At 33.2% G+C, this 23,820-nt stretch overlaps 3 protein-coding genes across 3 annotated transcripts; all 3 read left to right on the plus strand.

The window, feature by feature from the left end:
- Positions 1-200: 200 nt before the first annotated feature.
- Positions 201-2,916, plus strand: LOC137832211 (probable WRKY transcription factor 31). Its single transcript, XM_068640254.1, has 6 exons — positions 201-622; positions 723-824; positions 940-1,095; positions 1,280-1,651; positions 1,769-1,882; positions 1,994-2,916. The coding sequence occupies exons 1-6, from the start codon at positions 317-319 to the stop codon at positions 2,651-2,653; spliced, it is 1,710 nt and encodes a 569-aa protein (XP_068496355.1). The 5' UTR covers positions 201-316; the 3' UTR covers positions 2,654-2,916.
- An 8,500-nt stretch (positions 2,917-11,416) lies between these two features.
- On the plus strand, positions 11,417-16,056 carry LOC137832217 (aspartic proteinase-like). Its single transcript, XM_068640260.1, has 14 exons — positions 11,417-11,528; positions 11,711-12,071; positions 12,171-12,231; positions 12,743-12,837; positions 12,976-13,088; positions 13,173-13,341; positions 13,732-13,771; positions 13,888-13,952; positions 14,181-14,294; positions 14,416-14,480; positions 14,581-14,737; positions 14,830-14,949; positions 15,446-15,534; positions 15,642-16,056. Exons 2-14 carry the CDS (start codon positions 11,721-11,723, stop codon positions 15,724-15,726), a joined length of 1,524 nt encoding a protein of 507 aa, XP_068496361.1. The 5' UTR covers positions 11,417-11,528; positions 11,711-11,720; the 3' UTR covers positions 15,727-16,056.
- A 3,458-nt stretch (positions 16,057-19,514) lies between these two features.
- On the plus strand, positions 19,515-21,331 carry LOC137833552 (mitogen-activated protein kinase kinase kinase 18-like). Its single transcript, XM_068641894.1, has one exon. The coding sequence runs from the start codon at positions 19,970-19,972 to the stop codon at positions 21,329-21,331; it is 1,362 nt and encodes a 453-aa protein (XP_068497995.1). The 5' UTR covers positions 19,515-19,969.
- The last annotated feature ends 2,489 nt before the right edge of the window (positions 21,332-23,820 follow it).

The raw sequence follows: 23,820 nt of genomic DNA on the forward strand, positions 1-23,820 counted from the left end.
AAAAAAGGAGAAGAGATGAAATCCGGGGCGGGTTGGGAAGTGTGAACTGGGAGGTATGAAGTGTGGGCGGGTATTAGACATTGTCCAGGATGACGCACCATCTGGCGCAATAATTTGCAGAATTTTTTAGAAATCTCCAATTTGTATTTCCATCTGGTCCACGCTCCTTCTATCCCCCAACTCTTTTTATACCCCAACCCATTGCACCGGACAAAGACTTCATTTCCTGATACCATTCTCTCTCTCTCTTTCCTTCATCTCTTTTTCTCACATCACATACATCCTCTTTCTCCCTTCTTCTTCTTCTCCTTGTTTTATGGACAAAGGATGGGGACTCACCCTTGATACCTCTTCCTCCCAATCTCTCTCATTATTTCCTTCCAAACAACCTTCCACTTCTTTCTCCAAACTTACCAGCGACACCATGTTCCCTCTCCTCGGATTCCCCGTCAACCTTAGCCGTCCTTCTGTCAAGGACGACGAACACAACCGCAAAGTCGTCGGTGAAGTCGACTTCTTCTCTGACAGAATCACCAAACCAACATCCCCACCCTCCCACGACCAACACGTTAAACCCAACATCGTCAAGAAGGAAATTCTTGAAACACCTCTCCACGTTAATGTAATAACCTGCCTAAAACTTCCTATTTCTTTCTTTCTATTTTTTCCCACATTATTTATTATTTTCTGCTTCTAAATTACTATTTTCTCTCTCTCTCTAGACTGGTTTACAGCTCCTTACTGCTAACACTGGGAGTGATCAATCTACCGTCGATGATGGGGTTTCATCGGATGCAGAAGATAAGCTAGCCAAAACCACCGAGGTACATATTTTTTATCTATTTATAAATCCTATTAATATATATCGTGTTTGTGGTAATTTAAGTTTTCATTACCCATAAAATTGTGAAATTGATGTATATTCGCTTGGTTATCCAGCTTGCACAGATGCAAGTGGAGCTTCAACGCATGAACGCGGAGAACAAGAAGCTGAAAGAGATGCTAAGCCATGTGACCGGTAACTACACCGCCTTGCAGATGCATCTTATGACATTAATGCATCAGAACCAGCGCACGGAGAACACAGAAAATGAGGTGCTTATCAATTAAATTTATAAATAGTTTCCTTGAATTTCCCTACTTTTTTTTTATAATTATAGTGAAGAGACTGAAATTGCTTTGGCACACAGTGAATACCCGGTTACTGTATGATTTTATTTTATTTACGTAAACGATATGGGTTAGATTTGGAACATGTTAATAATGATGTTGAATTCAGGTTGTTCAGGGAAAGGTCGGGGATAAAACTTATGCTGTCGGTGGAGGAAAGATTCCAAGGCAGTTTCTTGATATAGGTCCCAGCGGCGCAGCCGAAGTAGATGATCAAGTGTCTGATTCTTCTTCGGATGAGAGAACACGATCGAGCACACCTCAGAACAATAATAATGAAGTTGGAACAAGAGATGGTGCGAAAAATGTTAATGGCAAAAGAGAGTTGGGAAGGGAAGGGAGTCCAGACTCAGAATCACAAGGTTGGGGTCCTAATAAGCTTCAGAAAGTTAGCCCCTCCAATGCAATCGACCAGTCCACTACAGAAGCCACAATGAGAAAAGCTCGTGTCTCAGTTCGTGCCCGATCCGAAGCTCCCATGGTACGTATGATACTATATATACAATATGTTTGATCAGTTTATTAATTAATTTACAAACCATTAAAGCCAGCGATGACTAGTAGCTTTCTTCTCTAACATAATGGATCGTTGTTGCAGATAAGCGATGGGTGCCAATGGCGAAAATATGGACAAAAAATGGCCAAGGGGAACCCATGTCCTCGAGCATATTATAGATGCACTATGGCAGTTGGTTGCCCAGTTCGCAAACAAGTGAGTTTTCTGATTGATCAATGTATATATCAACAAGATCAATTAAGTATGTATGTATTAAGTGTCAAGCATTGTGGCCAAAACTAATTGAAATTTCTTGGTCTTTATTAGGTTCAACGTTGTGCCGAGGATAGAACAATTTTGGTAACAACATATGAAGGTACACATAATCATCCACTGCCACCTGCTGCTATGGCCATGGCGTCAACCACTGCAGCTGCTGCTAGCATGTTGCTGTCAGGGTCAATGTCCAGTGCAGATGGAATAATGAACCCAAATCTGCTAGCCAGAGCAATTCTTCCATGCAATTCTAGCATGGCAACACTTTCAGCTTCAGCACCATTTCCAACTGTGACTTTGGACCTCACACACAACCCAAACCCATTACAATTCCAGAGACCTTCTACCCCATTCCAAGTGCCCTTCCTCCAAGGGCAGCCTCAGAACTTTGGGTCCGGAGCCACCCCAATGGCACAAGCACAAGCACTTTATAATCAATCAAAATTCTCTGGTCTTCAGCTATCTCAGGAAGTAGGTTCTTCCCAGTTGACCGCACAAGCTACTAGACCACCCTTACAGCCTAGCCAGCAACCCTCGTCGGCTGATACAGTCAGTGCCGCGGCCGCCGCTATCACCTCCGATCCAAACTTCACCGCCGTCCTCGCCGCCGCAATCTCCTCTATCATAGGCGGTGCTCATAATGCAAACAACACCACCAATAACAACAACAGCACAAGCAGGACTACCATTAGCAGTTTTTCAGGAAACTGAACCTTTTTCTTTTTTGCTCCATTTTTTGGTTAATACTATATTATTCCTTAAACTTTGTATTTTTGTACATGGGTATAAGGGAAAATGACACCGTAAATGTTCATATTCTTATTAGACCATGTCTTGGGAGGGAGGGATATATTAGATCAGAAAATGTTTCATTTTTTTTGTACCATTTCTTTCCCTTTGAATAATGTTGTATATTTGATTCAAAAAATCTCGGGAGTAAATAGACAGGGCAAATGAAGAATCGTCTTTTATCTTCTTCCTTTGTCATGTGGTTATATTTTCTTTTCTAACTGGTCCACCATGATTTCTGACAATATCGAAAACAACCTAGATGGTCACCCATCCCAAAAGAACAAAAAGGAAAAGAAAAGAAAAAGTTGTGTACTAACAGCCAATATTGAACGTGTTGCTAGGAATATTCGGATTTTCCCATTGGTCAAGAAATACGGCCATTACTCTTGATATAGACACGTAAATGACTAGTTGTTGGATAGGAAGCAGTAATGGATAGGTGGACTTTAGCTAGGGTGAGCCATGCGAGTGAGTTTCTTGGCAATTTCGTTTCGTGTGCCCTCGGTGTACGTGTACGTGTACATGAGTTAATTGAAATATTGAATAGTGGTGAGTAATAAATTAATAACAGGGTCAACTTAATAGTTAATGTATATGGTGGAAGTGGAAAAGTGAGATGGTGGACGTTGATTGGAGAAAGTTGGATACAATTTTTGACTTTGTGTCGATGGACGTCGCGTCCACGTTAAGGCCATTGGACGAATCATGTTAGAGTATTTAAACTAGGAATGGAGCCAGACATGTCACCTTGTTGCGGTGTTTCCGCACTTGCACGCACCGTACTTCACACACCGTACAAATGGGTCTTCACCATCTTTTCTTTGACTCTATCCAAACCAAGGGGTGACTTGCTTCATTGGTGAATCACCCAAGCAAATGCAAAGAAAAGATAACATTTTCTTTTCCATGGGCAATTAATATAGGACCATGTGCTTCCATGTGAAGGAGGAGACTATTTTTATATATATGTGTGTGTTCAAGAAAGATACAGTGCATACTGGGTTTATCTTATATCCATGATTGAACTGATTATTCTCATACAGATTCATACTAAACGTTTCTTTGAGTATAACTAACTATAAGAGATACCATTTTTTGGTAAAGAAACGATAGTGAGCGTAACGTGGATGGAGCATTTGAGTCAATTTCAATGACTATCGAGGATAAGATTTTTTAATCATGCGTGATTCAATTATTTATAAGAGTAAAATGGATTTATACTAAAAAATATTAGTACTTGATAAAAAATTCACTACAAAACAATGAGTTCCTTTCAAAGTATGTGTTATAAAATTATGACTCATGGTGCAAATTTTATATTTCTTAATAGTTTGCTTTTATTTTAATAGAAGAGTTACGTTGACTCATACATTGTTGTTAGAATCAATGGGGGAAAAACACATTATTGTCATTATACATGCGAAGTGAAACACAAATAAAAAAACATCCAAATAAAGCAAAACAAAAATGATGTTTTATTTTTAATATATACTTTACTGCATACCAATATATATTTTACGCAATTTAAAAGTCTCTCAAAGAATACTTAATGAAACAGAACATTTAATCTTTGTAGATGGAATTATGGATTTTGTTGAGTAAAGAGTACTATAAAAGTATCACTGAGAATTTCATACATAAATGACATTATCACACTCAAGTTTGAAAGAAAATAATAAAATAAATAGTGTAAAAATATAAGAGTATGATGAATTATTATTCTCAAAGATTTTATACACAAACGTAGTTTTGATATTGTATATTGATTATTGGATGTCATCAATGTAAAAAATAAGTATATAACATTGATTAGAACAATAAACAATGAAGTAGGTACAATATCAAAATGTACTTGCAACTAAAATGTAGAAAGACACATATCACATTAATTGTAACATTAACCAAGGTTACATGTTGCTCTTTTGACTTGAACTTTAAGTTTTGTTTGTTTCAAGAGTTATACTCTTAAAGAGGAAGATGTGAGATATCCATGATTTGGATCAAGAGATGTGGATGTGCAGGAAAAAGAGAAAGTGGATTCCTCTGAGCAGTGACTCTCCCTTCCTACTCAAATGCATAGATTGAAGGAAAAATTTGTAAATTTACATTATATTCAACCATAACAAATCACATTCATCTACGTAACTAATTACTAAATTAATTAGTACTCCATAAAGAGAGAGAAAGAAAATAGTGAAATAAGGTAACATATCTTGAATTTCAATTTTTTGTTCAAGGAGACCATAATAGAAGAATGCAACAAAGTTGGATTTGAGACTAAAAGTGTTTTAGAGAGTTGGTTGTCTTGAGGTATTATTGGTTCAAACTCTAGTGTTGCCTTTTATGGCAATTAAACACAAGCGTGGGGGGAATGGTTGTTTCCTTTGGAGACAAAGAGAAAAGTGTGGGAGGGGCTTCATGGACAAAAAAAAATGGCATAGAGCGGAGGAGTCAACTTCGTGGAGGAGAAGAAGAAAGACTTTCAAGTCACAATGCAATAAAGAGGAAGGAAAGTAATCCTAATAACAACATTTTCTACATTACTTCTAAATCCAATTGATGTATAAAAGTGGATATAATGTTGATTTTTTTTTTATTCCTAATTAAACAACCTTTCTATATTGTTACATATGTAAATCAATGTATTTTAATTATTTACAATTATGTCATTTTCACATAGATTTTTAATATTGTTTAATGCATTTTGATAGTGAATCACTATAAGAAAAATTGGAATTACATACAGCCGAAATCCGTATGTAAATTGATGGTCAAAAATTTACTTTTAATTTTTACTAATTATTATTTATACATATTTAATATTTTTTATTAATGTTGGAAGCAGCACTGGATGGGACTCGAACCCACGTCATAGGACTTGAACCCAAGCCATTATTAATATTGCAAGGAAACATCCTTCCAGTGCCCAGAGGAAGAGTTAACCACTAGACCAAACAAGTTCTTTAGTCATATTATCATTTTTATTATACTTATTATTATTAACATAATTTATACATATTAATATAATTATTATTATTAATAGTAATATTGTTAATAATAATAAGTATAATAAAAATCATAATCATACTAAAGCATTTACTTGGTGTAGTGGTTAAATTTTCGTTGAGTTATCTGAAGGAACCTGGCTTCAAATCGGATTATATCCGTATGTAATTACATACGGAAAAATACGGATTTAGCCTTCCCGCTTCATAGCGCCAAAAGTTATATACAGAAAAAAATTCGTATGTAATGTTGATTTTACATACGGATTTTGATTCGTACGTAATTCGCATTTTTATTGTAGTGAATTTATTATGATAGAAAAATTATCTAGAAAAGAGTGTACTATATACTTATCTAAACTTTCTTAAAAAAAAGGAAAAGTAAATATGAGAAGAAAAAAATAAAAATATCTTTAAAGATAAGTTATTCTCTTGTTTAGAAAACAATATATATATATATATATAAAAACTTTTTATTTTTGAAAAAAAAAATAGTAATTATTAAAGTGACCATTGATAGGTGCCTTCCTAACTTTGATGTAAGCCAACAAATGAAATCACCTTAGTCTCGTGATGCTCCCAAACATCTCATCCTATTCGATATTCGATATTCATTGCATATGAATTATTATGATTATTTATACCTATCAACTTCTTTCAACATTCTTTGTCTTTATCTCTTATAGCACACGCATTCGGTTTTATCTACACTTTGTGTCTGCATTCTAGCTGCAACAATTTTACAACTCACCATTTCAATTATTGCATGTGTTGCTGTACGAGGGAATTTCTGTCCATGCTTTTTTCCTTCCAATTTTAACATTAAGCACCATCTTCAAAACAATATTTATACGATATCACTCTCTTTCTTATTTTTTTTTAAATCTTAAAAATAGGTTTTATTATAATATTACTTATTTTTTATAATCAAATATTTTTTTTAAGCCAAGAGTTTAAACTTTTTATTATGAGTTTCGCTAATCATTCCACTCTTACATAATTCACAACATGATTTAGTTTTGTTTTTCAGTTTTTAAAAAAGTTGTAGTAAGATATCCTCAATATCTATTTTTGAGGATGAATTTGAAAAGAAATGGATAATTCTTAGTTTAAAAAATATTTTGGAGATGTAATATATGAGTTACTTCCATTAAATTATTTGGATATTTCTATTTATAATTGCTATATAGATTTTAATTTTTGCTATATGTGCACGAGTGAGATTACGAAAGAAAGAATTAAGAGTCTATAATTGTTTTTGTCGAACTTTTATAAATACGTTCAATATATTATCAATAAGTCAGGGCATTTGTGTCTGAGTTATTCGATGCTATAATTGAAATATTAATTATATTTCTATTTTAAAAAATATGCTCGATTAAATTTTGATACATTTAAAATTATTTTTAAAATGTTTTAGGAATTTATTGGCAAGTTTGTTGTGAGATTTTATATTTTTATTAATGAAATTTATATGAGTGTTACAATTGGAAAACTATATTTCTATATCTAAAAGTACAGTTGGTTAATTTTTCCTATTTTTGAAAATATTTTGAAATTCTGAACTAATTAAAAAATTAAAGTTATAATGGAGATTACTTTTTAACTTACTTCACCCCCATACAAATATAACTTATACATATAGACTTTTCTTATAACATTCTAATAAACATAGAAAATAAAAATTCTCACAGAAATTCCAAAAGGTTCAACACCTTCAATGAGAACAAGATTATGCATCCGTCCAAGGCCCAGGCCCATTACACAATTTTTATGGGGTTTTGCTTCCTGCACCTAATCAATTCTAACCTACAGCCTATTAATTTTTGAAATTCTAGAATTGTCCTTGGTTCCAGAATTGAAAAGTAAATTTTGGAAAACAAAATTTTGAAATAGATTTTTTTGTGTTCTGAAAATGAAATTCTAGAATATAATTGAAAAACCAAAATCTCATTCTGATAAGGTAAATATAAAATATAAATAATATATTCAGAAAAACAAAATTCGAAAATATATTCTAGAAAAATGATTATGAAAAATAAAAATCCAAAAACATATTGTGAAAAGACTATTTCAGAAAACTGTTTTAAAAAGTTTAATCCAGAAAGCGTTTTAGAAACCCAAATCTAGAAAGTAATTCTCTCTCTCTCTCTCTCTCTCTCTATATATATATATATATATATTATAGTTAAATATAAATAAAGAAGTTAACATGTTACTTATAAAACTTAAATTAGTTATGATAGTAGAGAGATTTTTTTAGAATTAAAAAAATAAAAATTAAGATAATGAATGGCATTATTAATTATAAGGGCAACTCTTTATGGTAAATGACAATATGTTTTCTTTCATTAGCATTTACAAGTAGCTGTCTGCAAATTTTATTTATTTATTTTGCTCAAAATATGATTTATTTCCAAATTTAGGGCATTAAATAAGAAGTGAATAAATGTGTTGGTTGTATATGAGAAGTGACCGCACTACTAATAATTACATAATAAAAAAATAAATATATGACTTAATAAATTAAAATTAATGGTGGTAAAATAAGTCAATCTCACTTGGCCGTTAAAAGTGGGGTGGAATGGTTGGTAGGTTAAAGTTAATGTTATATAAGTTGAAATTGGTAACTCACACTGTCATAGGGTGGGTTGACAGGCTCACAAGCTGATCTGTTATTTTTTTATTTTTTATTTTTATTTTATAATATTTTTATTTTTTATCTATTTATCTGGTTATAGTGATTGATATAACTTTTTAGGCAATAAAAATGTAAGAAAGATCAATAAAATTTTAATATTATAATCAAAGAATGTTTAATGTTTAATAAAACAAAATAAGTATCGACTATACTTCGATGAATCAAATAAAGTAAAAATAAAATAAAAATTATATAAAATATTGATCATCACCAATTTTAATTTAAAAAATATAAAATTCTTTTTTAAAAGTATCAAAAATAAAATCCGCTATTTTCTATCCTTAGTCCATCGAGTTGACAAATTAAACGAGTCAAACTAATACAAACTGACGAGTTAGGTAAAGCATACCAATACGAATAATGGATTCAAAAAGTTAATCCGTCCTACCTAAATAACCTAAATAACAGTTAAACACTTGTATCTTAGTTTAAATTAATAGATTAGATTTAAATTAATAGATTAGATGAAGAATGAAATGAGCATTTTGATGTTGATAGACACTGGAATCCATTACAATGGTTGTTTAATAATGATTAATTAATGTGTAGAATAAGCAGTTATGGGAGTGGTCTGATGAATATCCTCACTAAACTGGGTTCTTCCTTGAACTCCCATGACACTCCCTTTCTATTATTTGCAACTTGACAGTGTCTTTGCTTCTTGGCAATGTCTTCAACACTTGCTTCATCTCGTTACCTTCTACTCCATGCTTTTTGCTCTTTCGTTTTTCCCACTCTTTCTTCAACTTCCCTTTCTTTCCACTGTTGCTCTATTATATTCTTCATATATTAAAGGTAAGCTTTTGCTATTCATCCAAAACCAATGCTCCAATTGTTGTTCACATAAACGGAATAAAAGAAAACAGTGATTTGACACCTTCCTTAGTTTTTCTTAATTTGATAATGTCTTTTCCCCTCTCACAAATGATTCTGTTGATGCTTGCAAGTAGTATTCACTAATGCTTCTAGGAAAAACAAGTCTAAATTATTGTTTCGCTTGTGCAGAAAATATTTTCAACATAATTCCTGATTTTCCTTCTTTTATTATTGGCTTGCTTTCTATAAACTTCTTAAATTTAGCTTTTCTGAATCAAATATTAAACGAATCTTACATTTTTACTTCAATTGAATTAATTAAAATATATTATGACTTGTAGATTCTAAAATATGAAAATCAAATTATATACTTACGAAAATTTAGGAAGCTTATTTTTTTTTAAAAAAAAAGAGAGAAGAGGAAGAAATAACATAAAAAATTAACGTAGATTTCAAAATATTTTGCATACTTTAGTAATTTTCTCCCCTTTTTCAAGTTATAAAAGTAAATGGAAAATGTGATAAAGTTAAGGGTTTATTTATACAAACTTCTCCATAAGTATTTTTTACAAGAGAAAAATAGGAAGAATAAAAATTTCTCATATATACTAAAATTAGTTTAAGTCAGAGTGACACACAAAAATTTAGATAAATTGTATGAAAAATTGTTTTCACAAATTAACTCATAAATGAAATCATGTTAGTTTACATAGAAGTTAATTTTACCCTTTTTATTTTTCATTTATATAAAGAGTTTAGGAAAAAATTCATCCAAATAAATTTTAAATTAAGAAGAATGACCTCCCTAATCTCATAAAGAAATAACAAAATGTTTATTATATTATTAATAAGCTTAATAGGTGCTTTACAAGACATATATATTACGGTCATCTGATTTTTTTCTTATAATTTTTCTTTTACACTAAATTAATTGGCACGACATAGGAAGAAAGTATTTTTTTTAAACAGGTTTTTAAAATAAATTTATTAAATAGTTTCTATTTATGTTTACGTTTTTTAATCTAATCTTTAGTTTAGATTTAAATTTGAACTAGAATAAGTTAGTTTAAAGTTATGAAAATTAATTTTATCATGATAAGATTGTTTTGTCAGTATTAGCAGAGTAAATATTTATTTTCATATAATTTTAAAATATGAACATTTCTATAAAAACTTTCAAGAAAGAAAAATATAAAGAAAAAAGAAAATTATATTTTTTATAGATTAAAATTAATTTGGGCATAATTTAATCGTAGAAGCTTTCTTGTATAATTTCTTTAGTTTTAAATCTTGCATAATTAAATTAAATTAAATTAAATTCACATTATATAATTATTTTAAAATACATAAATTATATTTATATTTACAATAAATAATTTATACAATGAAATAAATATATTTTTAACTATTCAATTATTTAAAAAAATAAAAAAATTAATTTATACATGAAATAGAAATGGGCATTTTAAAAAATAGTTAAAAAAAAATCAAATATACGAAATTGATAACTATTAAAAAAAATGATGGTGTTTAACTTTTAAAAAGTATTCTCACGTTTAATACATTTATTCCATTATGTAAAGAGAGAATATCTCAATTTTTTCTGAAGCACATAAAAAGTTACATCTCAAATGATTATAAAAATCTGTTCTGTGTTTAGTCGTTAAAGATAATTAAAAAGTCATACATTAATCGTTAAAGAACATTAAATTAATCAGTTGAGACTGCAAGCTGAAACATAAAATAAATCTGAACTAGTGGTGCGTTAAATTAGATCCTTAGCATCAGCAACGGCAAGGGTGAAAAAGTGTGAATGAACTGAATTCAGTTTATTCATACTCATTTAGTTTTAGATAATAAATAGTTATTAATAAAAAATAAATACTATAATTAAATAATTTATTATATATAACATATCTAACGATAATTTATATTTAACCTTTAAAGAAACAGTTAAAGGAGAAGGGGATTAATTAAGGAGGATGAGTTGTGTTGTGTGGCGTGTTAAGGAAACCATAATTAACTTTTGAGGCACGAAAGCTAATCAGTTACATCGGAGGGTCACGAGAAAACTCACCCTCCTTAGTTTGATGAACGGTTAAAGATGCGGGACCCACAATGAGTACGAGAATAGCTTAAAACCTCAGCTGGCCCCACCACACTGCCACCCTAACCCAGATGCTCACTTTCTCTTCTTCCCCCCTTTAAATTCTCCTTCTCCTCTCTCTTCAATTCATTCCCCTTCATTCTTTCTCTGCTTTCATTTGCTTTGGTAATCTCATTCTTCATCTTCTTTTCACTTTCTTGCATGCATGCATTGTTGGATATGTCATTTCTCACTGTTTTCTCTCCTCTTCCATCTTATTACTACCTTTAATCGATGGTTTTATGAAACATGCATGCGCACTCATGTCCTCACAGTAATAACTTTTTCGGTTTAATTATGTTGAACAGTTCAGTTATCATGGGAAACATGTCAAATGTGGTCGTCTTCTGTTTCTGTCTCTGGACCCTCTTGTTTTGTCTGGCGTCATCTGCACCCAACGATGGCTTGCGCAGGATTGGACTGAAAAAGATCAAATTGGACAGCGATGACGTTATGCGGTTTAAAGAATTGCGGTCTTTAGCCAGAAAGCATGATCTTCAGAACATTCTTCGCGGAGCTGCGGAACCCGATATTGTTGGGTTGAAGAACTACTTGGATGCTCAGTATTATGGTGAAATTGCAATTGGTACCCCTCCCCAGACGTTCACTGTGATTTTTGACACCGGTAGCTCTAATTTGTGGGTGCCGTCTTCTAAATGTTACCTCTCGGTGAGTTTTGTTTTTCATAACCGTCACATGAATGCGTGTCGGTTCTTTTCTCCCTCTTTTTGGAACTTTTTAATCCTGGTGTTTTGCATGTCGGTGCAGCTTGCATGTTACACGCACGCTAAGTACAAGTCTAGCCAATCCAGTACCTACTCGGCAAATGGTTTGTCTCCTTCTTTTTCTTCTGATTCTGAGGCTTTACCTTTCTTTGTTCAGAATTTATAGAGGTTTATAGTTCTTTAATCCGACAATGCGTTGTGCAAGTGTTTGATTAGCCTGTGAAGTTTCTATCTGATTGTTCTCAAGATTTATGTAATTTCAATAGAAACAAGTACGTACCCTTTCCAAACGATAAAAAAGCGGTTTTGGACGGGTGGGGCTCTGAATACCGTGCTTCTATCATATAAAGGATCTAAATTTAGAGATTTTTACCGTCTAGCCTTTTCACCTCATGGAATACACAAAGCATTACAATTTTTTTAAATTATTGGCAATAGCAGTGTTTAGAAGCTCTTCTTTTCTTGAATATATTTAATTTGGATTGCAGAATATAATTCATAACTTATGAAGTCAAATATTTTTTTTTCTTTTACTTTGGGTAACTTGACATAAATAGAAGTGATGCCAGGATGTTGTCCTTTTTCTAAATGAGGGTTTGTCATCCTGTTATTCAGGGACTTCTGCTGCAATTGAATATGGTAGTGGAAGCATTTCTGGTTTCTTTAGCAATGACAATGTCAGAGTTGGAGACGTAGTTATAAGCAACCAGGTAATGCTGATTATCAATCCCTATTTTATTTTTTCTTTTCCTTCACACCAACAGAGTATGATGTTAGTTGAGTTGGCTTATTTCATAATATGTTGATTAATCATCAATTAATATATAGTACGTTTTGATTTCCATTAGGCATTTATTGAAGCAACTAGAGAACCTGGAGTTACATTTGTGGCAGCTAAGTTTGATGGCATACTTGGACTAGGATTTCAAGAGATATCAGTAGGAAATGCTGTTCCAGTGTGGTACGTTTTCACATTTTAACTTTAAGCTATCATTTCTGTATTATTTTATTTTCGCTGTCATTATGAGGCATTTTCATGTCATAGGTACAATATGGTTGAACAAGGTCTTGTAAAGGATCCAGTATTTTCATTTTGGTTAAATCGTAAACCAGAAGAAGAGAATGGGGGTGAGATTGTTTTTGGTGGTGCTGATTCTGCTCACTACAGGGGAAAACATACTTATGTGCCAGTGACAAGAAAAGGATATTGGCAGGTCAGTATCAACATATTTGTTTATATAGTGTACTTGTACTTGACGTATAGTATCCTTGAATAGTTGAAATGCCTATTAACTATATACCGGTATTAATTGGGTATACATGGTTCTGTATCCAATACCTATCACTCAAGTACATTTTAGTTCATGTATAACATCAAGTTTTATTGGTTTGTAATCTTAATACTTTATTGTTTTAGTTTTTATATTTCTATACGGTATATCTCCTCATCTTGCACTTAAAGCTTGCTGCTCTCCCTTTCTTGAATTTCTACTAGCAAAGCAATACTGAGACTCATAACAGTATTCATGCAACATAGCTTATGCAACACCTGTTTTTGTTTTGTTTTCAATAGTTTTTCTTTGTTAACTTTTTTTCCTGAACAGTTTGACATGGGAGAGGTGCTTATTGCTGGTAAACCCACTGGTACGTAAAAAACAAGTTAGCGGAGATACCTATTTGTTTCTTCTATGCACGATACTGATAGCACTGCCATAAGGGTTTTATTTCATTGGTACTGAATTTATCATACTGTTCTCCAGGATTCTGTGCTAGTGGCTGTTCTGCAATTGCGGACTCTGGAACTTCTTTGTTGGCTGGTCCAACGGTATGAATAAAAACTTGTAAATGCAGGCTACTATTTAGATTTCCATTTCCATTTAGAGTTTCATGATTTGTAATTTTTAAAGCATGCTTTTAACTAATGGGCGGGTCTAAAAACTGTAGACTCGGGCCCGTTTTTCTTATTGCCCTTTTAATATTACAAATGAGAAGATGTCTAACAAATGCTGACCAGCTTGTTTATATGATCAAATATATGGTTTTGTCTATGTAGACTATAGTTACTGAGATAAATCAAGCAATCGGAGCATCTGGAGTTGTAAGCAAAGAGTGCAAGTCTGTTGTCGAACAGTATGGACAAACGATCATGGAATTGCTCTTAGCTGAAGTGAGTGGCATTTTTAATTCATCCTTGGCATACCTTGGTTGATGGGATTCTTACCTATGGTCAGCGTGATCTGGTTATCTATTAGAATGAGTTTTCTTATGGTTTTCTCTTGATCCTATAGGCAAAGCCTAACAAGATCTGCTCACAAATTGGATTGTGTTCCTTTGATGGGACTCGTGGTGTTAGGTAAGCCCCAAAGACAATAAACCATCTCATTAGCTCTGAGACTAATATATTTAATGCTCTCTGCTCGACATTTTACTAAGAAGTTCCTATTTTCCTTTAGCACGGGCATTGAGAGTGTGGTGGATAAGAACAATAGAAACTCATCTGGTGCCATTCGGGATGCTGTTTGTTCAACATGTGAGATGGCTGTTATTTGGATGCAAAACCAGCTGAGGCAGAACCAGACAGAAGATCGTATAATAGACTATGTCAATGGGGTGAGTTGGTCTTAATTCTGCCATTTGAGTTCTCAAATCCTGCTTTTGATTCTAGCTTTAATGGTTAATGCCTTTTGGTGATGATATTGCAGCTTTGTGATAAGTTGCCCAGCCCAATGGGACAATCATCCGTTGATTGTGGAAAACTCTCTTCAATGCCTATTGTTTCCTTCACTGTTGGTGGAAAGGTTTTTGACCTTTCCCCAAAGGAGGTATAGTTTCTAACCATATTAGTTTCTTTTGCAAGGACATCATTGACTGTACTTAATTTTGTGTAAGAGTTTGTAACGAGAAAAAGGATTTTAATTGTTGGAGGTAAAGAAGAATGAACTAGAACATACACTCAGTTTTTGAAGCTAAATTATGCTTTGGAAACTCCTCAATTTGCAATAACAATTTGCAAGTCTATCATTGAACATTCACTACTGAAATAATGGGATGAATCGTAAGAGTTTAAATCAAATATTTTCTATTTTAAAAATAGTTGGTTGAATAATATTTTCTATTTCTTACTTTATAAATTGGTTAAAATAAAATAGAAGGTGGAGAGGGCAGAACTATAACATAGAGAAGATGTGTTTTCAACTGCTACAATAGTGATAATTATACTTAATAGCAGTAGGCAATAGTGGAATTTCTATGAATGAACGATTGCCATGTTTCATGTATTTTGTCTCCCTCATTCAGTTTTGTATTTGGTTTCTTCAGTATATACTGAAGGTGGGAGAAGGTCCTCAAGCCCAATGCATCAGTGGCTTCATTGCTCTGGATGTGCCTCCTCCTCGTGGCCCTCTATGGTACATTAAACTTTAATTTGCTTGAGACTCACACTGTAGCATTTTCCTTTTGATTGTGATGCATTTGATATGACTCTCACTTCATTACACATGCATCATATATCCAGGATCCTTGGAGATGTCTTCATGGGGCGCTATCACACCATCTTTGATTATGGTCAGCAGAGAGTCGGATTTGCTGTAGCAGCATAGTGAATGTTCTCGTGTCTCGCAGAATGGCAACAGCACTTTTCTAGTTTTTTTTTTCTCGTGTTCATAAAAAGGAAACTACATATTGGATATTTGCAACCATTATCAGCTTACAGCTTGTATACCTTTGCAATCAAAATGGGCCGAAAGCTATGGTTGTATATATTTATATATATTAATGTTCTCCCAGTTCCTCCCCAATGTATTTATTGCACACCTTAACATATGTATGTGGGGGTAGTGGGGTTCTTAGGCTGTGGCCATGTAGGGACTTTACTATGTATGCTTGCTTGTTGAATAGTGTAAATGTGACTTTTGTGTTTCTTATTTTAATTTTTCTCAGTTCTTTATGTTTTGTATCATATGTTAGATGCTTCAAAGTTCAAACTGCATATAAATACTACTACTATAAATAAAGAGAACAATGCATATAAAAAGATTAAAAAAGGAAGGTGTGTCAGATTTAGATGCTTCAAACTAAGTTACTAGTATGACGTTGGAAGTGTGTAGTAATGATGTAAACAACTTTTAATTTTATTAGGAAAACGGTAAATCTTTTTAAAAGGAATCAACAAGGATTATGATTTTTTCTCTTTTTGAAGTTGCATCAAGGAAGTGATTTATAACAAAATTTGTGTTTTCCTCTTTTTCTTATAAGTATATTATAATTAATAATAGGTTGGATCTTATTATATCAAATAACAGTAAGCACTTTTTTATCCTTAACCTGATCTATGCAAGGCAATTGTTCAAATAAGTTTGGCCTGTAATGGAACATCAATTGATAATTTGATAGCCGTTAATTTTGTAGTTGGTTTTCGATCAAAATATGGTAAAGCGAGGAACAAAATGAAAGGTTGTTAACTAGAAGGACCATGAAGCTGCCAATCAGTTTTTAATTTACCTAATTTTTGGGCAATAAAGAGTCCAAACAATCGTTACTATCAAAGATTTTCTTTTTTTAAAGGCATCTATTATGCTAATAGCAGATTTTGTATGGGTTTTTATTTCCTCTCATTTGTCTTATATCTGTATAAATTCACAATCTGATAAATAAAAAATACAGTCTGGTACTATCCAAATTTTGCTTCTCTTTCTTTCATGTTGCAGCTCTCTACATTTTCCAGATAACCAACAAAGATGGAACAGATTTTCGATTAGTGATGACATATCTTAACCTTATTGGTATGTTATTTTTTTTATTTCGACCTGGACCCGATTATGTAATAAGTGGATCGATTTTCGAATGATAATACAAAATGACATTACTTTGATGTATGTTAAGGAAATTTAGAATTTACTAATATTAATGACTATAAAATTAGTAATGATAGGTGGATTTTAGTAAAAAAATATCATGTTTTACACTGATATACTCACTCTTAACTATTGGACTCGAGATCGTTTATCTTTTTTTCTCGAACACTTTGTTTGCTAATTAAAGACTTACTGACCAAAGGTATGGGAATTTGTTCATGGAGGAAGAACTAGAGTATATTAATGACAATGAACTCTGAAGTAGGTGGCAGAAATAAATTTTTGGAATATCGGTAGTAGTTAGTTTTTTCTAGGGAAATGCGGCACATAATTCTACAAAAATCAGTCAGATATCTTGATAATCACAACAACCCATTGTTTCCACCTAAAGAGGACACCCTTAAAAAAGTTTAGTTAATAAATTGTTTAAGATTTAAATTTTATAAGATTTTTTCTTTTTTTTATTAAAGTACATTAATACCAAATAAAATTTAAGATGATAAACTTTAAATAAAATCTATATCATAAAAAAGTTGTCTTGATGCAGCGTCTATGTTATTATTAGTTATTTTGCTTCACAAGTAAGAATGACTGATATTGATATTTTATTATTATAAAATATGTTAAAAGGTCCATGAAAGTACAATTTGTGAGTTAAAAAGATTGTATGTTAACTCTTTCCTTTCTTCTTTTCTTCCAAGGCATTATGTGCATGTAAGTGGGAAAATTTATTTTGAATGTTATAAGGTCTCTCTTTTATAATGAGACAAGCCACCAATCATACCCTGTAACTTTATTTTCATTCATTTATTGAAATTTTTATAATTAGGTGATTTGCTATAACATATTGTAATGTTGATTAGTTGTATTAAAATACAGCATATAATTATGTAACTTGGTATATCGTCGTTCTATATAAATAAAGTTCTCCTGGAAGGATAGCTCAGAGATTGCATAGAGATGAGTTCAGAGACATTTCTTAGAAGTTTGTTGGTGTGATTAAGGTAACAAAGAAGATGAAGGCAATTGAAAACAACAGCAGATACACAATAAGGAGCAATTATTTTATTCCCAGGAAGAAAGGTACCAGTTGCAGCTTTAAGATTAAGGAAGGTGGCATGGATTGAGGGCGGAGGCATTGATTGGGTGATATATTGAGGAGTTTAGAAGGTGAGGTGTGCATGAGTAAGAGTGTGAGGCAAGCATAGGGGCCGTTTGGGATGATAGAGAAATAATGAATTAAATTAATTTGGAAAGGTAAAGCAGATATAGTGGATTATGCAGGGTAGAACAACATGCAGCGTGATCCAATGCATGCATTGCATTGCACACTCAGAAGCAGAGGAATCAAAGCAAAGAGTGATATTAGCAATAAAAATGGTTGGCGGCATGTGATGGTGATGATATGATAAACACTTTAATCATTGGCTTCCTTCAAATTGACTCTTCCTCTGATGCCCTCACATTACGCACGCAAAGTGTCAACGCCTACGCCCTCCACTTTCAACAAAACACCTTCCAACAACGCACACCACTTGTACCAATACTAAGCCTCCAAAAACTTTAATTTGTAGTTAACTACAACACCACAATGTGAATGTGAATGTTAATGGACAGGCTGGTTTATGCTTTTTTAAATTACTGGTGATTAGGCTTAGTGCACCCAGTTAGTTGGCTTTGGCCTTTTCTTCTTTATCCACATTCCAACTGTCCAATATGCGCAAACCAACATCCTTGCCTTTCACCACTCCTTGCACTTTACACTCATCATCATAAATTCACTTCTCTCTCTCTTAGTGGGTTTTTTCTCTTTAAATTAACTTTCACTGTTGCCATTTCTTTCATTTGCTTCGCATACAATCCACCTAACTTACCACATCAACCGCTACTTCGTTTAAAATAAAGCACCCTTTGACTTCAAAATTAATCCACAAGACGTATGTGATTGATTAGGAGGGAAGAATTAATCCTCCACTTCTACTCACCAAATTGTTTAGGCAGCATACAGTAGGATTGTTTATTGTCCTAATAGCTTGCGAATTTCTAATGATTTCAGTTTCAAACAGCATATTCTATATGCTAATATCAATCCAAGAATTGAAGCATTGTTGGGCACAACCCATTTATATCTTTGACACCATCATAATTCTACCACCGAGGCAACAAGGAGCATGGACATTGTTTAATGTTTACTAGCGACAGATACCTAAGAATATTAAGGAGACCAAAACAAGTGAGGCCCTTGACACAGAAATTGAGGCGACGAAATCCAAAGCATCTTTTATCTTTTCTTGGTGGGTCCTGAAAGATAAGAAAACATTTTTAACAATTGAAGAGAGCCATGGAAAATGTCACAACAGTGTTCCACTCCATGCCGCTCCCCCTAATTCCCTGGTTAGAACCTCATGATTCAGGAAGCACGCTCACTCACTAACAGCGCAATCTTTGGCTCTCACCCCTTCTCACGATGAGCACGTGCCAGCATGTGCACCGGCTCCTTAAAACCTACCTAGCTCATCCATTCATTCATTCATTCATTATTCATCTATTCATGCCTGTCTAAAGCCAAGTAACACACAACAACCACAGTCATAGCCTGGCCGGCCAGCAACAACAACAACAACACCACACCATCCCTTTGACACGTGGACCTCTCCCATCATAAGATCGTGAAAGGACAAGACGGCGGCCGTCCATTGGACACAAGCAAAAAAGTGCAATGCAAACAAAAATTAAACCCTTTCCACATCATCATAACTTCTTTTCTTACCTCTGCATTAAGCCAACCACAACACACCAAACCCTTTACCTTAACCTTCCCACAAATATATATATCTAAGTCTTCAATTTCATAAACTTATCTCCCAACTACATCCCACTCCAAACCACACTATAATACTATAATTAACCATTCACTCCCTTCTCATCATCTTATACTCTCTCACAGCTATACTGTCAGAAATTCAAAATTAAACTTTTCCAGATCTTCATGGACTGGACTAGAGGCCACATGCTCGGCCGTGGTTCCACCGCGGCCGTCTACATCGCCGAGTCCCACCGATCCGGTCGAGTGTTTGCCGTCAAGTCGGCGGAGCTACACCGCTCGGAATTCCTCAAAAGGGAGGAGATGATTCTTTCCACTCTAAAGTGTCCTCATATTGTGGCCTACCAAGGTTTTGACACCACATTTGAGAACGGCGTTTACTGGTTCAACATGTTCATGGAATATGCGCCTCACGGGACGCTGGCGGAGCGCGGTGGTGGCATGGAAGAAGCAGTGGTGGGATCCTACACGCGCCAAATTCTGCAGGCGCTGCACTACCTCCACTCCAATGGGATAGTGCATTGCGACGTGAAGGGGCAGAATGTGTTGGTGACGGAGGAGGGGGTGAAAATTGCGGATTTGGGTTGTGCTCGAAGGGTGGGGGAATTGTCAGCGATCGCCGGAACGCCGGCGTTCATGTCGCCGGAGGTGGCGCGTGGGGAGCAGCAGGGGTTCCCTGCTGACGTGTGGGCTCTGGGGTGCACGGTGCTGGAGATGATCACCGGGAAGCCTCCGTGGAACGGCGGCGGTGACCCGGCGGCGGTGGTTTACAGGATCGGGTTCTCCGATGAGTTGCCGGAGATTCCTAGCGGTGTGTCCGAGCAGGGGAGGGACTTTTTGGGAAAGTGTTTGAAGAGGGACCCGAATGAGAGGTGGTCGGTGGAGGAGCTTCTTGGACACGGTTTTGTTAAGGAATGCACGGAATTGAAGTTGTTTTTGTTGGATTCAGACACTCCAACTGGTGTGTTGGAACGAGGATTTTGGGATTCCTTGGAGACAATTGAGCATGGAGCACGTGATTGCCCCTCTCCTAGGGACAGAATTGGTAGGTTGTTTTCGGATGAACCAGTTTGGGTATGGAACAACGATGATGATAATGATGATGAGCAATGGGTGACGGTGAGGAGCAATGAGTTCCATGAAGGATTATCCCTTCTCAAAACAGAAACTACTTTTAATATGGTTAGTGATGAGGAAACCGGTTTGGTTACTTTATGTGAACCTAAAATTGTAGCAACAAGTGTTGAATTGAGTAGATTATGGAATGCTGTTACTTGTGATGATTGTTATCCTAGAGGCAGAAACTGTGATTGTCTCTGCAGAGAATCATTATTGTCAGTTTGTGTGTTTCTAGTGATTGTTCTCCATGGAAAATTTGATTCCGATGGGATGGGAATTTTTATTTTTATCATGCATTGCCTTCTTTTTCTGCTCTCTTTCTCACTCTTTAATTCAACTTTGGATCGACCCAACACTTTTCATTTTCATCACTATAATATAATACGGGATAATGTGCGCTCCTCATAATTAATATATATAAACACTATTATCTTAATCTCATACATAATAATAGCCTGTGCCTGGTTTTGTGAATCATCATCCACAGTGAGTTGACATAATTTTTTAAATGTTATTAGTGTGGTATTTCCATAAAATTTTGCGTTGTTGAACTACACGAGCATTCTGAGCATTGTTTCTAGAATGAATTGGCACAAGAAGAAGGGTTGTTATGAGTAATTCAATCCAAAGAATGGTAGTTGATTGATAGTGACAGAGTTCTCCGATGGTGACAGCAAGTGATTCTACCCTATCCTAACTTATTCTGGCTATGAATTTCAAAAGCAGAGAGCTAGGATCTTAATTCTATTCTTGTATGCATCAGCATTTATGTTGCGACTTTTTAAGTGGCCACAACTTTTACCGCGAAAACAAAAATATGGTTCTTGTCTACTCTAAAATAAAATCAAACTGTCCAATATACACCACCTATGTTGTCTAATTACAAAGCTCCCAATGACAACTTTTTGTCATTTTACTGCAAAAATAAGGTTCTTATATTTTTTTATCAACTTATTTTGTTTTTCATAAGTATATGCATGAGATTTTCTCTAGTTATCTTGGTTTCTATTTTAAATGTTTTGTTTTCACAAGACAATTCAAATATACTGAATTTTGAGTTTTTTAAAAAAATATTTTAATTACCATCAAATTTAAAATTTTTAAAATTTAAAAATATTAATATTAAAAATATTTTGTAAACCATATTCATTAATATTAAATTCTCTATAATAATAAATTTCTCCTCTTAAAATTCCCTATCCAACTACAGTATTAAGAAGATTGACATTCAGAATATTCATTAAATAAAATTTAATACTCAAGTTAAATTAGTTACAATAAAATGTAAAGTTTACAAATTTTCAATCTTAGATTTTTTTTTTTGTGGTCATGAGATTAGTAGCACTAATCGTAGTTTACTACGAGATTTGTTTTAGTAATTTAGTTATGTCGATCATATGTTGATGTATTTCACTAATATAAACTTGACTTAATCTTATGGAATGTAATCTAATTACCTTAACTATAAGTTTATTTATAAAAATATATAACAAGCATTTTCTGAAAAAAAAAATAATATAACGTTTAACTATCTAAAATCAATCAAAGAGATTATATGCGTACAATTCAAAATACTAATTTTGTATTTTGAATTACAAAATTCAAAATATAATTTTTTTTCATTCTGTATAATTCGAAATGTAAAAAATAAAAAATATTAATTTTTGAATTTTTTAACTTGGAAAGTTTCCAGATTCTACATTCTGGAATTAAAATAATCAATAAAATGCAGAGTGATTTGATATTTTAAGAAATATGGACTGCAGGAAGAGAATATGGAGGTGTAAGAAGAAATTCCCTTCTCAGAATTGCATCAACTGTTCCTAGGCCTCTTGTATTAATTATTCTTCGGCCATTACTTCCTGCACCCAACAAATTTGAACCTGCATCTTATCACTATGAAATTACCAAAATTTCCTCTGTAATTTATAAATAGGAATGAGGGTGTGAGTCAAAATGTATTCTAGATTTGGTATTCCAAAATACATTTTCGAACTTGGGTTTCCAAAACACTTTTCCAAATTCCATAATATCTTTTTCAGAATATGTTTTTAGATTTTATTTTTCAGAATTTATTTTTTTAATGTATTTTTTTGTATTCTAAAATCATTTTTCGAGAATGAGATATTGATTTTTCAATTCTATGGAATTTCATTTCCATAACACAAATCAATTCCAAATTTCCTTTTTCAGAATATATTTTTTAATTCTAAATTTTAAATTCCAGAATAAAAAGCAATTTAAAATTTTTAAAAGTTAATTAGGTACATGTTCAAAAGTCATTGGATGCAGAAAGCAATTAACTTATTATTTTTAGATTTGGCCCATTTTAGTTATTCACTTTTTTAAATATTTAACTGCATTTTTATTCCAAGTGAAAGCCATAGCCACCCCCACTAGTGGCTTAGAAGCAGAAAATTATACTTTATACAAAAAAAAATGAAGCTAAATCGTCAATTTAGATAAATTTCTCAACATTCACCTATAAAAGAAAAGGATTTAAAGATTTAAAGAAAAGGGTTTAAGTAAATAAAACTTTTCACACAAGTTAAAAGTTAATTTATGAATATTATCGTTTTAAAAAATTATTATTTTATATGTACCAATAAACCTAGAAGAGCTCCATATTTTTGTATAAGGAAAATATTGATGATGACAGTTACAATTAAAAAGATCCCGTAGGTTAAAAGCCAATCCAAACAAGACATAGGTGATGATATGCCGAAACAGTTTCAATAAATAAGCCTATTCTTTTTCATTTGTTTGAATACACAGAGCTTCAATAAATAAGCCTAATCTTTTCCATTTGTATGAATACACAGATCCCGACCTTCATTTTATGCCAAATCCTCAACACCAAAGAAGAATAAATGTGGAAAGTGAATAAAGATTTGAAC

This window comes from Phaseolus vulgaris, chromosome 6 (genome assembly GCF_000499845.2).
Source record: "Phaseolus vulgaris cultivar G19833 chromosome 6, P. vulgaris v2.0, whole genome shotgun sequence".
NCBI classification, from domain to species: domain Eukaryota; kingdom Viridiplantae; phylum Streptophyta; class Magnoliopsida; order Fabales; family Fabaceae; genus Phaseolus; species Phaseolus vulgaris.

What these genes read in the sequence shown, in the direction of transcription:
- LOC137833552 (XM_068641894.1), top strand. Translation starts at nt 19,970, where the DNA reads ATGGACTGGACTAGAGGCCACATGCTCGGCCGTGGTTCCACCGCGGCC.
- LOC137832211 (XM_068640254.1), top strand. Translation starts at nt 317, where the DNA reads ATGGACAAAGGATGGGGACTCACCCTTGATACCTCTTCCTCCCAATCT. An exon ending in AGCTAGCCAAAACCACCGAG is followed by an intron (nt 825 to 939) that starts GTACATATTTTT and finishes TTGGTTATCCAG; the next exon opens with CTTGCACAGATGCAAGTGGA. An exon ending in CCCGATCCGAAGCTCCCATG is followed by an intron (nt 1,652 to 1,768) that starts GTACGTATGATA and finishes TCGTTGTTGCAG; the next exon opens with ATAAGCGATGGGTGCCAATG.
- LOC137832217 (XM_068640260.1), top strand. Translation starts at nt 11,721, where the DNA reads ATGGGAAACATGTCAAATGTGGTCGTCTTCTGTTTCTGTCTCTGGACC. An exon ending in CAAGAAAAGGATATTGGCAG is followed by an intron (nt 13,342 to 13,731) that starts GTCAGTATCAAC and finishes TTTCCTGAACAG; the next exon opens with TTTGACATGGGAGAGGTGCT. An exon ending in TAATAGACTATGTCAATGGG is followed by an intron (nt 14,738 to 14,829) that starts GTGAGTTGGTCT and finishes ATGATATTGCAG; the next exon opens with CTTTGTGATAAGTTGCCCAG.